At 36.6% G+C, this 14037-nt stretch overlaps 1 protein-coding gene across 1 annotated transcript in view; it reads left to right on the forward strand.

The window, feature by feature from the left end:
- Positions 1–9640, forward strand: part of TUT4 (terminal uridylyl transferase 4) — a 100460-nt gene extending 90820 nt beyond the window's left edge. Inside the window, exons 27-31 of the mRNA XM_081087118.1 lie at positions 866–966; positions 3599–4046; positions 6152–6310; positions 8125–8240; positions 9441–9640. Of these exons, the coding sequence (XP_080943244.1) occupies positions 866–966; positions 3599–4046; positions 6152–6310; positions 8125–8213 (797 nt within the window). The 3' untranslated portion in view covers positions 8214–8240; positions 9441–9640. The remainder of the gene's footprint in view (positions 1–865; positions 967–3598; positions 4047–6151; positions 6311–8124; positions 8241–9440) is intronic.
- Positions 9641–14037: the final 4397 nt, after the last annotated feature.

Below are 14037 nucleotides of genomic sequence, written 5' to 3' on the forward strand. Positions count from 1 at the left end.
GGACCTTATGATTTCTTAAAAAGATAAAATTTAGACAGGCTTTTATCTTGAATGAACAGTATTTGGATATGTTCACTTTCTAGGTCTTAGCAGTCTGTTGTATTCAGTCAATTCCCTCTAAGTATTTTTTAGATTTTAGTCACACTCTATTTCTCTCAATATAAAAGTTAACAGCCCAGCTGGTGTGGCTCAGTGGTTGAGTGTTGATCCATGAACCAGGGGTTACAGTTTGATTCCCGGTCAGGGCAAATGCTTGTGAGCTTGATCTCTTGTAGGTGGGCATGCAGGAGGCAGCCAATTGATATTTCTCATCATTGATGTTTGTATCTTTCCCTCTCCCTTCCTTCCTCTCTCTGAATTAAAAAAAAAGTTAACAGAAATTAACTCTCTCACGCCCCTCCCCCCCTCAAATTAATGAGAAGTTTTCTTCTGGGAAATATATATATATATGAGAAATTATATCTCTTCCCACTGCTGTTATGAGAGAGAGAGAGGGAGATCTGTTCTTTCTATATTTCATAAGGAATTTTAAGAATTAAAAACCCAAATGAGAGTGTACTGAAAGAAAAAAATATTTTAGAAGTGATGATTTTCAGTTATTCAGATTCTTCCTACAGAAGGTAATTTCTCAAATATATTGTCTCCTTAAGAGAAACAGTGTGACATTTGTTCTGGTTTCTAGGACCATTGTATTTTCTAATGATCAGGATTGAAAAATGGCTTTAAAAAATAGTTGTTGTAAGTCCTTCGCTAACATTTCATAGTTTAAAAGTCCAAGTTTATAAGATCTTAGACTTGAGACTTTAGATTGTCATTTCTCTGCTATTTTCTTTCTTTTGATTTTCTTTCTAATGTTTTCTCTTAGCAGCCCAGCTGGTTCGCAACCTTGTAAATGCCCAACAAGTGGCTAATTCATCCCAGCAACAGGGTGATCAATCCATAAGGACTAGACAGTCCTCAGAATGTGTAAGTACTCTGCCTGCAAAGGGGTTAGTCTTGGCCAGGAGATAGTACTGTTTTGGCTGGGTGACAGTGTTGATCTTTGCAGACTGGTAAATGCAACCTTCCAGATTACATAGTGCTTTTTATTTTTTAATATATTTTATTGATTTTTACAGAGAGGAAGGGAGAGGAATAGAGAGTCAGAAACATCGATGAGAGAGAAACACTGATCAGCTGCCTCCTGCACACCTCCTACTGGGTGTGTGCCCGCAACCCAGGTACATGCCCTTGACCGGAATCGAACCTGAGACCCTTCAGTCCGCAGGCCGACACTCTATCCCAGCCGTGGGCAAACTACGGCCCGCGGGCCAGATCCGGTCCGTTTGAAATGAATAAAACAAAACAAAAAAAAGACCGTACCCTTTTATGTAATGATGTTTACTTTGAATTTATATTAGTTCACACAAACACTCCATCCATGCTTTTGTTCCGGCCCTCCGGTCCAGTTTAAGAACCCATTGTGGCCCTCGAGTCAGAAAGTTTGCCCACCCCTGCCACTGAGCCAAACCGGTCAGGCCAAGAGAGAGAAACATCGATCAGCTGCCTCCTGCACACCCCCTACTGGGGATGTGCCCGCAACCAAGGCACATGCCCTTGACCGGAATCGAACCTGGGACCCTTCAATCTGCAGGCCGACGCTCTATCCACTGAGCCAAACCGGTTAGGGCTGTTATTTATATTTTAGAGGTGAAGAAACTGAGGTTTGAGTTTCTTGCCTGAGGTCAACAGATACTTGGAACCAGAACTTAAACCCTCAAGCTGTCTCCAAAACCTATGCTCTAAGCCACTTTCCTATATTGTCTCTAATTTTCATTCTCTGCTTCTAGCACTTACTTTTCTGTCAGCTGAGATTTGGGAAGAGTCTAATGGATGTTACTATTCTGATGTCTCATAAAGCACTTCAACCTCAACATGTCTAGAATGTAGCTTATGTTCTTTCCAACTCCCCTCTTTCTCTTATGTTCACCCTTTCATTAAATGATCCCACTATCTAGTTTCCAGAACTACTCCCTGCCACTCAACCCTCACATCCAATCAGTCACCAAGTTCTGGTATTTGTGCATATTAAAATAATCAGCTCTCCGTGGGCAGGTGGCTCAATTGGTTGGAGCGTCATCCTGTATACCAAAAAGGTAGCAAGTTTAATTGTCTGTCAGGGTATATACCTAGGTTGTGGGTTGGATCCCCAGTTGGAGCACATGTGGGAAGCAACTGATCAATGTTTCTCTCTCCTCACATTGATATCTCTCTCTCTCTCTCTCTCTCTCTCTCTCTCTCTCTCTCTCTCTCTCTCCCTCCCTCCCTCCCCCCTTCCTCCCTCCTTCCCTCTCTCCCTCCCTCCCTCCCTTCCTCCCTCTCTCCCTCCCTCCCTCCCTCCTTCTCTCTTTCTCTCCCTCCCTCTACCCCTCTTCTCCTCTCTCCTTCTCTCAAAATCAATTAAAAATCATATCCTCGTGTGAGGATTTAAAAAAAAAAAAAAAGTTGGCTCAACCATTTGCTTCCCTTTGTCCCTATATTGTATTTCCTTGGCATAGGCTACCATCATCTCAGGACTTCTATATTTATTATAGCAGCTTTTTAAACAGTCTCAGCAGTCTTTTATTTAAAATATTCTCTATTCATTCCTATTGAGCCAGAACATTTTTTCTAAAATGCAGATTGATCATGTTTCTGATGTGTTTGAAACCCTTAGTGGTTTCCCAGTGCCCTCAGGATGGAGTCTAAACTATAGCGCCTATAGGAACGAACCTTCATTATTTACCCCTATGTAGTTCTTCAGTCTCAGATCTGCCATTCCCCTTCCCTTATAATAAACTTATTTTAGGTTCCAATTACTTGGAAAACCACATGTTTTTGTGCTTACAGATTTTCAGTCATGTTGTTACCTCTGCTGAAACACTCTGTATTCCTACCCTTTTAAATCAGATGGGTTTCTACTTACCCTGGAGTCTCAACTTAGGGTCATTTTCTCTGTGAAGCTTTCCTTGGTTTCCTCTTTCTTCCATCTTACCTTCCCTCTTCTTCCAAAGTTGGTTTAAGTGTCACTCTGTGATTTCAGTATACACTGTACACTATTACATTCTTTTTCATAGTAATAATTGTACTTTGTTGTGATTGCTTATGTAATCGTGATCTGGTCCTTCTCCTTTCCCCACAAATTTTAAGCTCCATGGGAGCATACCTATGAGTATTGTATTTTTAATTTCTGAACAATGCTTAGTATGTAATTGTTGACACTTAGTAAATACTTGTTGAAGGACGGAATGAAAGTGACTGTGAGATATTTAGATGTAAGTTTCTAGTTACAATTGGAAATGTGGGTTCTACATGATGGAGAATGATTTCTGGGTTCTCCTTTGGGCAGTAAAAAGGTTTATGAGGTAATACCTATTGGAGGGTGGGTTTGAGAACCTTTTGAAAATTCTACCTTCATGTAATCTGGGATTCTGCTATTTGTTATGTACATCATAGAGCTCTGTTTTTTAGTGTTCTAATGAAATAACTCCATAATTTTCTATTTTGATAATCTCTGCTTTTATAAAATTAAGATGTTTATAAATTAATTTTAAAATGTATTTTTTTTTTTCCTTTGCAGTCTGATTCACCATCTTATTCTCCCCAGCCCCAACCATTTCCACAGAACCCTTCCCAATCAGCTGCCATTACCCAGGCTTCATCCCAGCCAGGATCCCAACCCAAACTTGGCCCACCTCAGCAGGGAGCCCAGCCCCCCCATCAGGTCCAGATGCCTATATATAACTTTCCCCAGTCACCACCAGCTCAGTATTCTCCCATGCACAATATGGGATTGTTGCCAATGCATCCCCTCCAGATCCCTGCCCCATCCTGGCCTATCCATGGCCCAGTGATCCATTCTGCACCAGGCAGTGCCCCCAGCAATATTGGCCTGAACGATCCCAGCATCATCTTTGCACAGCCTGCTGCCAGACCTGTGGCAATCCCTAACTCCTCTCATGATGGACACTGGCCTCGTACTGTGGCTCCAAATTCCCTGGTGAACAATGGTGCAGTGGGGAATTCGGGTAACCCTTTTTTTCTTCTTTTGTGTCTGTCTGTCTGTCTGTAGAAAAGTTTGGGTGATTAGTATTACTAGTTGAACTTGGGGAAATAAATGTGAAGAAAAGGATGACAAGCAATATTTGTGGAGGGACCATTTATTATGTGGCATTGGGCAGTTGCTTAATTTCTTTGTGCATTGGTTTCATCTGTAAAATAGGGATTGAATAGTATCTAACTCACAGAAATGTTATGAATACTAAATGTAATATACATAAATGTTCGCTTTTTCGTATTTGAAATTTTGACTGCAACACTGCTTTGTGTATGTATTATTAGCACTTATTTTACAGTTGAAGAAATTGAAGAGGTAAGTAACTTAACTATCATGTTATCATAATAAATCATAGTAGATCCAAGATTTAATCCAATTTTTTTCTTCAAAACCTGTGTTCTTTGCCCTAGATTCTTACTACCTCCCAATAAGAAGCAAGTCTTTGGAAAGAAAGAGATATTGGTAGCATTTTGTAGCATTAAAATATTTTTTTTTCTGATATTTAAGTCATAGATAGTCATTATAGGACATTTGAAAAAGAAAATCATTCATAATCTTAATTCCTATACATAATTGCTAAGTAATATTTTGGTTTATTGCCACCCATTCATTGTCTAATACTTGCATATTTATAAATAGTTCATATATGCCATAAATCTAGTTTTGTATCCAGCTTTTTAGTAATAATTTTTATTTTAAAAATTGTTATGGAAAATTTGAAATGTACACAAAAGGAGAGAGTAAAATATAATGAATTCTCCCTACCCCTGTAGCAGCTTTAATAGTTACCAACATTTGCTGTTCTTTTATCTGACCCCTTCTTGCCATTAAAAAAATTGGGGGCTTGATTATTTAATCAAATATGAGACATTGTATCAAATTTTCTTGTAAACTTTATCTCTTAAAAACAATCAAGACCATACCCAGGATTATCTAATACCCAGCCCTTGTTCCTTTTCCCCTATTTCTCTAAAATTACTATTTTTTACTTATTTGAATCGATATTCAAGCAAAGCCCATTCATTGTATGCAGCTAGTATGGATTTTAGTTTTCTTGCTCCCTACTCCTCCATAGACTATATCTCCTAATTTGAGTTTCTGATAGGATATTTAATGAATAAGGGTAGCGTCTTTCAGTTATTTCTTGCCTCATTGTGACCCTAAATGAGAAAAACCACCAGTAATAATCTAGAAGATACAGGGAATACTACACTTAAAGATCATCTCAAAGGGAAGTAGATTGGTGGGTATAGTTTGCCAGAGAAAGTATAGGAGTCATATTTTTTTGAGTGCCTACTTATATACAAGAACTTGTACAAGCCACTTTTATTTTTGTTATCTAATTTAATCCTCACAACAACCTGAGGTTCATAATTGAGCCTTAGTAATTTTTGTAACTATGATTTGAACTTATTAGACCTGTTGGCTCTAAAACCCTAGTTCTCAAGTATTATACAACAGTGCCTCAGCTTCTAATAAATAGAATCGCTTTTTAGGCCAAGATATAATTAGGATAGTTGGTATTGTCTTTGGATAAAATGTAAACTCTTCAATGATGTACTAAGGTTTTATTGAAATACAAATCCTACCTACCTATTCAGCCTTTTCTGTTCCACTTCCTCCCTTTACCCCTATTTCTATTTTGTCAGTTATTTTGAAGCTTCCCAAATTTACTGTGCTTTTCTGCATTCTGACTTTTAAACATGCTATTCCTTTTGTCTAAAATGCCATCCTTGCCCCGTTTTACATAACTTGTTCCTTTAATTTAAAACTTAATTTTAGTCAGTTATCTTAGGGAAAACTTTATCCTTGAACAACTTGTTTAGCCCTGTCTTTGAACACCTTCTACTGATGTTATAGCAATTGCAACATATTATTGCACATATATTCTATATGTCTCCTGTATAAGTAAATTGAGCACAATGACAGTGTTTGATTTTTTTTAAAAAAATGTTTTGGTATCCTTTGCATTTAGCATAGTTCTTGCCAGTCATAGGTATTCTTTGTGGAATGAAGAACCATATGAGTGAACAAACTGATGTTTTAAAATGTCTTTTCTTTCTTATTGAAATGCAGAACCAGGCTTTCCAGGACTAAATCCTCCAATTCCTTGGGAACATGCACCACGCCCCCATTTTCCTCTTGTCCCAGCTTCGTGGCCTTATGGTTTGCATCAAAACTTCATGCATCAGGGAAATGCCAGATTTCAGCCCAACAAACCTTTCTATACTCAAGGTACTGTTGCTTACCAATTTATTAATGTGCTGGGTGGGTTCTGGGACAAGGAGCCTTTGTGAAGGTCAGGATTTGGGAGAGAGAATTCATGCATTCAGTAAACATTTGAGAAAACACACCGTTTATCAGACTATGATAGGTGCTTATTGCTCAAGCAAGAATTAAATAAGACTCACATACTTAATGCATACCGGTATTTTATTAGGAGAGCCAGACATGTAAAATAGAAAAGAATAGGAGCGTAGAGGAATCAAATGACGTTGCTTTAGCAGTGAGAGCAGAATATGGGCACCAGGGATCAAATCACACAAGATTTTTACATTTGAACTGGACCTTGAAAGAGGTACAGGATTTTTTTCCCCTAGATATAATAGGACTAGAGCAGGGGTAGGCAAACTTTTTGACTCGAGGGCCACAATGGGTTCTTAAACTGGACCGGAGGGCCGGAACAAAAGCATGGATGGAGTGTTTGTGTGAACTAATATAAATTCAAAGTAAACATCATTACATAAAAGGGTACGGTCTTTTTTTTTTTATTTTTTTTTTATTTTTATTCATTTCAAACGGACCGGATCCGGCCTGCGGGCCGTAGTTTGCCCACGGCTGGACTTGAGGATGGTAAATGGGAAAGACTGTATAGGTGAAGAGACTAGAGAAGGTAGACTGGGGCCATATCATGAGAGTTTGGACTCAGTTTATTCGGAAGTCAGGATCTAATAGAAGTTTCTGTTTTTTAAAATATATTTTTATTGATTTCAGAGAGGAAGGGGAGAGCAAGAGAGAGAGAGAAACATCAATGATGAGAGAGAATCACTGAGGGGCTGCCGCCTGCATGCTCCCCACCGGGGATTGAGCCTGCAACCCGGGCATGTACCCTGACTGGGAATTGAACTATGACCTTTCTGATTTATAGGTCAGTGCTCAACCACTGAGCCACACCGGCTGGCTCTAATAGAAGTTTTTGAGTTGAGCAGTGACATGGTCAGATTTGATTAGTAAAGCTAAGATTTGAATGACATTAGAATTCGTTATAGTCTCTTGGTACTAATGTACCAGTAATGGCTTTAATCTAAGTAATGAATACTATAAACTAAGGAGAAAGCCAAGGAACTTAGATGATTTTATCTAGCCTACTTGCCTCAGAGGTATCTCAATCCTAGTAGGGAATGTTCAGCTCTTCGTTAAGCTAGTTCAGAAAACTAGAATCAGTTATTACAGTTAAACTTAGGAGTTTAAGAAATTAAAGAAATACACTCAGGAAATATTGACTGAATGAAATGATAATTTTAAGGGGAAGCCACTGGTATGACTGTGAGGCTTCCTAAACTATCCATGTTTTGCTGGGGCATCCCAGTATTATAGATTGGCAGAACCTTGACGATGACTGCTTTTCTTCTTCTGAGCAAAGAACTAGGGCTGAGGGAAGTTTCATTGGTCATACAAGCCTTTTTAGGAATAGAGTCTGAAGTTCTTCCCTGGTGGGTTTGTTTCCCTTGATTCCTCCGCTCCATCTCTCTTTTGTCTTCTTTCTTTGCTTTCACATACCTACATTTTCTTTTCCTTCCCCCCTCCCCCCCTCCACCCCCCCGACCCAATGTTTTGACATGCTTAGTCACTTCTTCACTGTCTAAATAGAAAAAAAGAATAGCTGCAAGTTAATTCTAGGGGATTATCAGATAAATAGGCACAAGCCTTTCAGTTTCCTGTCTGTGTTGTGTCCAACAGACAGATGTGCCACCCGTCGGTGTAGAGAGCGTTGTCCCCACCCACCAAGAGGAAACGTGTCGGAGTAATGCGAGTCCATTTTCTTTCAGCTGGTCTACCGATGCACAGCAACCAGCCAATCCTGCTGTCTCAAGGGTATCCGTACCTCAATGTCAGTTACATTCAGCAGAAAAAGTGACATTTAATGGAAAGCAAAACAAATCAGGTCCTGATTTAAAATTTTAACACGTTTAGATAGCTTATTTAAATTCTAAGACTGTTTTTAAGAACTGTATTATTTGTATATAAATATGAACTATAGTTTTTACTAGTATCACCAAATTGAGTGATACAAATTTCATCTATTTTATTACCCTATTTTTAAGGGAATTTTATGTTTTGTTTAACCTTGATGAATTGTATAAAGAGAGAATTTAAAAAATTACATTCTTTATTTTCTATTAGCTGTATTCATACTTTGGTTGCTTCAGACTTTATATATATTGTTCTTAAGAATTAGAAAGACTTTCATGTGTTTTAAATTTGTCACTTCTATTCTTTACAGAACCTTGTAGTGCCAAAAACTTTTTAAAAGGTAAAAAAAAAATAAAATAAAACTACAACATGAAGATTCAGAATTTTTTTCTTTTACATTCTTGTACAGTATATTGAAAATATTCAGACTTGAACAGAAAGTTGCTTTTATCTGTATTTGAAGCATTTCTATTTTAAGTTAATAAATCTTTTTGACAAGAGTCAAATTTGGTTAATTCATCTGGTTGTTTAGATGATGGAGGTATAATGTAACAATTCAGAGACTTGTTTTATTCTCAGAGGATTTAGTATTGTAACTCACAGACAATAGTTTTAGAAATCCAAGGATTTTTTCATGGTCCTTATTTTATTGGATCCTCACACCTATATGCTGTAGATAGAAGCAAATGCTGTCTCCATTTTATCACTGAGAAAATTTAGGTGCAAAACAATAAAGTGAGTTTCAAAGGTAACACATTTAAAGATGTCGGAAATAAAATTGAAACATCTTTTGAAGGAGAATTTTTAAACACTGAGACTGGTACTGGCAATGTGAAAGGAAGGTAATTCTTTACTGAGGAACGCTAGTCAGACTATCCATTCTGAGTCCTGTACTGCTACCTGGAAAGCACACTTGCCAGGTTGGTGTTTACCAATAATACTTGTGGTCCGTAATTATAGTAGGAATTCAAACTTGTGTCACTGTTGGTAGATTTTTTTAGCCATTTTTGATACTAATACATTGAGGTAAAGTCATTTTGTTTAAATCCCTCAAAGAAATTTGCCAGATTTGCTAAATGATGCTATAGATTTCTTTGGAAATGTACAGAATAAGTAAAAAGAATTGTATTTTATGGACAGTGAGTGTGTTATCTTTGTTCTGCTTCCTCAGATATGCATTACTTAAAATAGGAGAGACTACCTGGGCTTTTGCCATATTTTCCAACATGGAAGATGCTTGAAATCTATTGCAGGAGGTTGAGGGCTTTCCTGCCATATTTACAGTCCTGAAAAGGTATTTATTAAATGTTAAGATCAGGTGTATTTACTGTTACTTTTTCATATTAAAGCTTCGGCATCCCTCAGAATCCTACTAAGTGGTGGAGTTAACTTATTTGTTAATGAGATACCTGGCCCAATGTAATGCTTTTGTGTTAAAAATGTTACTTGGAACAGTCACGATTTTCTTTAAAGTTTTAGTGTTCAAGTATTTCACCTCCTTTTCAGGTTTTAGAGAACAGGTTATGAGGTATACTTGTTCAACTTGTTCTTTTGTATATATTTGAAATTTTCATCAAAAAGAAAATAATATTCAACAAGAGACTGCTACCAGCTCAGCCTTCCCTCCTAAAGGAAATGACTGTATGACCTGGCAAAAAGTATTTAAGGGCAATAAACCCCAGCAACCTAGGTTTTCTTTATATGAAAGTTATATACTGTAGAGTAATTTTCAGCATCTCACTTGTCCCTCCTTCAGCAATTGCCAGTGTTCAATAACTGGCAAACTGTTCCTAGTTGAAAAATAGAAGACACTTTTTGTAATTTATAGTTTGTAAGTTTGCAAACATTTAATGGAAGTTGTAACCTTAAAAAGTTTTTATTCAGATTTATTGTAGAGCAATTGAAAAGGGCAAATTATTCAACCTTATGTAGAGAACACACATACACACCCTTAAGTTTATGTAGTTTTGAAATTTTTTTGCATAATTACATGGAGACATTAATATTTTCCCTTGCCATTAAATATAATTCAAAGATATGTCAATGAACTATGTGATTTATTTGTTCAGTCCCTAAGACATTTTTGCTATTTTTTTCTCATTTATATTTAAAAAAGTAAAAATGATGGGATAATTGAAAATTTACTTTTCAGTTATAGTTGACATACAGTATTAGTTTCAGGTGTAAAATGTAGTTAGACATTTATATACCTTATGAAGTGATCACCATAAGTCTAGCACCATACATAGTTACTACATTATTGACTGTATTCCCTATCCTGTATTTTATATCCCTTGACTATTTTTATAATTGGCCATTTGTATTTCTTAATTCATCCCCCTCCAGTGCCATCTGACAACCCTTAATTTGTTCTCTGTATCTATGAGTTTGTTTTTGTTGAGTTTATGGTTTTTTGTTTTTTTAGATTCCACATATAAGTGAAATTATATGGTATTCGTCTTTCTCTTCTGACTTATTTCACTTTGTAGTAATATCCTCTAGGTCCATCTGTGTTGTCCCAAATGGCAAGATTTCATTCTTTTTTATGACTGAGCAAAATATTCCATTGTATATACGTACTACATCTTCTTTATCCATTCATCTATCAATAGACACCTAGGTTGCTTCCATTTCTGGCTATTATAAATAATACTTCAATGAATAGAGGGGTGCATATATCTTTTTTAGTGTTTTGGATTTCTTCAGATAAATACCCAGAAGTGAAAGAATTGCTGGGTCATGTGGCAGCTCTATTTTAAATTTTTTGAGGAACTTTCATACTGTATTCATAATTAGTGCACCAAGTTATAATCTCACCAACACAGTACACAAGGGTTCCCTTTTCTCCACATCCTTGTTTGTTGATTTATTTTTACTATTTTAAAAAAATGTTTTTTATTAATTTCAGAGAGAGGAAGGGTAGAGAGGGATAGAAACATCAATGATAAGAGAGATTCACTGATGAGCTGCTCCTGCACAGCCCCTACTGGGGATTGAGCCTGCAGCTCCAGCATGTGCCATTGACCAAGGATCAAACCGTGACCTGGTTTGTGGGTTGATGCTTAACCACTGAGGCACACCTGCCTGGCTGATTTATTGGTAGTAGTCATTCTGACTGGTGTGAGGTCATCTCTCTTTATGGTTTTGATTTGCATTTCCCTAATGATCAGTGATGTTGAGCATCTTTCCATGTGTCTGTCAACCACCTCTATGTCCTCTTTGGAGAAATATTTATATTCATGTCCTCTGTCCATTTTTAATCTGATTGTTTCTTTGATGCCAAGCTGTATGAATTCTTCATATATTTTGGCTATTAACCCCTTATTGGATATATTATTTGTAAATAATTTCTCCAGTAGGTTGCCTTTGTTTCTTCTGTGGTGTAAGCTTTTGTTTGTTGTAGTTCCATCTGTTCATTTTTGCTTTTATTATCTTTGCCCTAGGAGACTTATTGCTAAGACCAATGTCCAAAATTTATTGCCTGTGTTTTCTTACAGTTTTATGATTTTAGGCCTGACATTTCAATTTTGTCTTTTAATCCATTTTTTAATTTTTGTATATGATGTAAGTGGTCTATTTTCATTTCTGGGATAAGATGTTTTTGTGTATGTTTCTATATTATGGTGAATTTCTATAAATGGAATTAGGATAGAAATTCTAAGGTTCCTCTGACATACTGCCAAATTACCACCCAGAAAAGTGATTACCAATTTGCATTTCTGGAAAACTATATGAAGTATGTTGGTAAGCTTATAAAAAAGCTTTCTCCAAAGATCTCACATTTTCCTTGTAAAGAATTTAAATGTCTATTAAAAAAAAAAAAGTATTAAAGGATTCAAAAGCCCATCAACCAGAAATAAATACTGTTATCTGGTGAACTTCATTCATTCCAACCATCTCTTATAGACATATGTATACATACAACTTTACAAAAATGGGCTCATAGGCTGTATTTAGTTTAAGTATAGCAAATTAATTTTACTTAGATTTAACAAGATGAAAAAATGTGAAAGTGAAGAAATGCCCAACTTAAAAATTTTCTACAAAAGAATCTAGTTCTGAGTTTCCCTTGAAAATTGAGGACAATTATAGAAAACATTTAAGAGGCTGGAATCATTTATTTCTAGTGTATGTATATTTTAAAGACAGTATGACTCCTGTTTTAAAAAAATGAAACTAGCACACTTAAGAGTCCCTCTATTTCCTGGTTATATTATTTCTATATAGGCAATGTTCAAATATTTGAGTCTTATAACTTCCTTTTAATTTAATTTGCCCCTACTGGGGGTCAAGCCTATAAACTTATAGGGCATGTGCCCTTGACTGGAATCAAACCCGGGACCCTTCAGTCTACAGGCCTGACACTCTATCCACTGAGCCAAACTGACTACATCTGTTTTATTATCACTTTAGCTTTTATTTTTTTCCCTCCAACCTGTTTTCTCAATACCTTTATCTTGTATTTTGTTTTCTAATGTTTCATTTTTCCAGTTTTTCATCTTCATTTACTCTCTTCCAAGTTAATTTTCCATCTCCTTTCATCTCTTCTTTGAACTTGTACATATACATTTTAAAAAAAACAGATCCATCAACTGTGGAGAACTTGTTACTTTAACCCAGTGGTCTCAACCTTAGCTGCACATTAGAATCACCTGGGAATCTTTTTAAAATCCTGATTTCTGGGCCTCATCATTAGTAACAAAGAAACAGAATTTCTGGAGGATGAGGCCCAGAAATCAGGATTTTAAAAAGATTCCTAGGTGATTTTAATGTGCAGCCAAGGTTGAGAACCACTGGACTAAGGTTAAGTTGGGTTGTTATATTAGCAGCCTCTCACCAAATCCATTATTTTCTTTGTCTCTGAGAACACATTTCTCCCTTTATTTTGTTAGTATTAAGAAGTCATGTGCCTGCCGAAACCGGTTTGGCTCAGTGGATAGAGTGTCGACCTGCGGACTGAAAGGTCCCAGGTTCGATTCCGGTCAAGGACATGTAACTGGGGTTGCGGGCACATCCCCAGTGGGAGATGTGCAGGAGGCAGCTGATCGATGTTTCTCTCTCATCGATGTTTCTAACTCTCTTATCTCTCTCCCTTCCTCTCTGTAAAAAATGAATAAAATATATTAAAAAAAAAAAAGACTTAGTTCGTTTAAAAAAAAAAAAAAAAAGAAGTCATGTGCCCTATGGTGAAGTTTTTAACGCAGTGTAATTTAAATTGTGGGAATTGAAATCAATTTAGTGGTTTGCACCCAACATTAAAAACTGTTACTATATAGGAAACATCAGAATGCATTTTGCACAAGGAATAAGATTTCTTTCCTGAAATTGTTTTCAATACACAACACACGATGCAAAATTTGTTTTACAGGCCAAAGTAAAAACAAAAAACAAGTTATAAAGCTATAGTTCCAAGGCCTCATTTACTAGACTGGCTAGCACATACATGACAGAAATGGCCCTTCAGCAGGATTTATCCTTAGGCTCCATCTCCTCTGCAAGCCTGTAATTTATCAAAACGATTTCCAAAGAGATGCTCCTCATGTCCTACTCACTGTTATTTCTTTTGTACTAACGAGAATAAGGACAGTCGGCTTCCTGCTATAGGCTGGCTATACTGCTCCAATTTGGTCCAGATTTCACCATAAGCCTAATAAGTATGCTTGAAGTTTGTAAGTTTATATTTGGGGAGGTTTCTTTGTTATTAAAAATTGTTGAGGGCTTTTAAGACATACATTTAAATATTTTAATGTACTAGATGATTTGGTTGG

Source organism: Myotis nattereri, assembly GCF_964212035.1.
Source record: "Myotis nattereri genome assembly, chromosome: 3".
Lineage (NCBI taxonomy): Eukaryota > Metazoa > Chordata > Mammalia > Chiroptera > Vespertilionidae > Myotis > Myotis nattereri.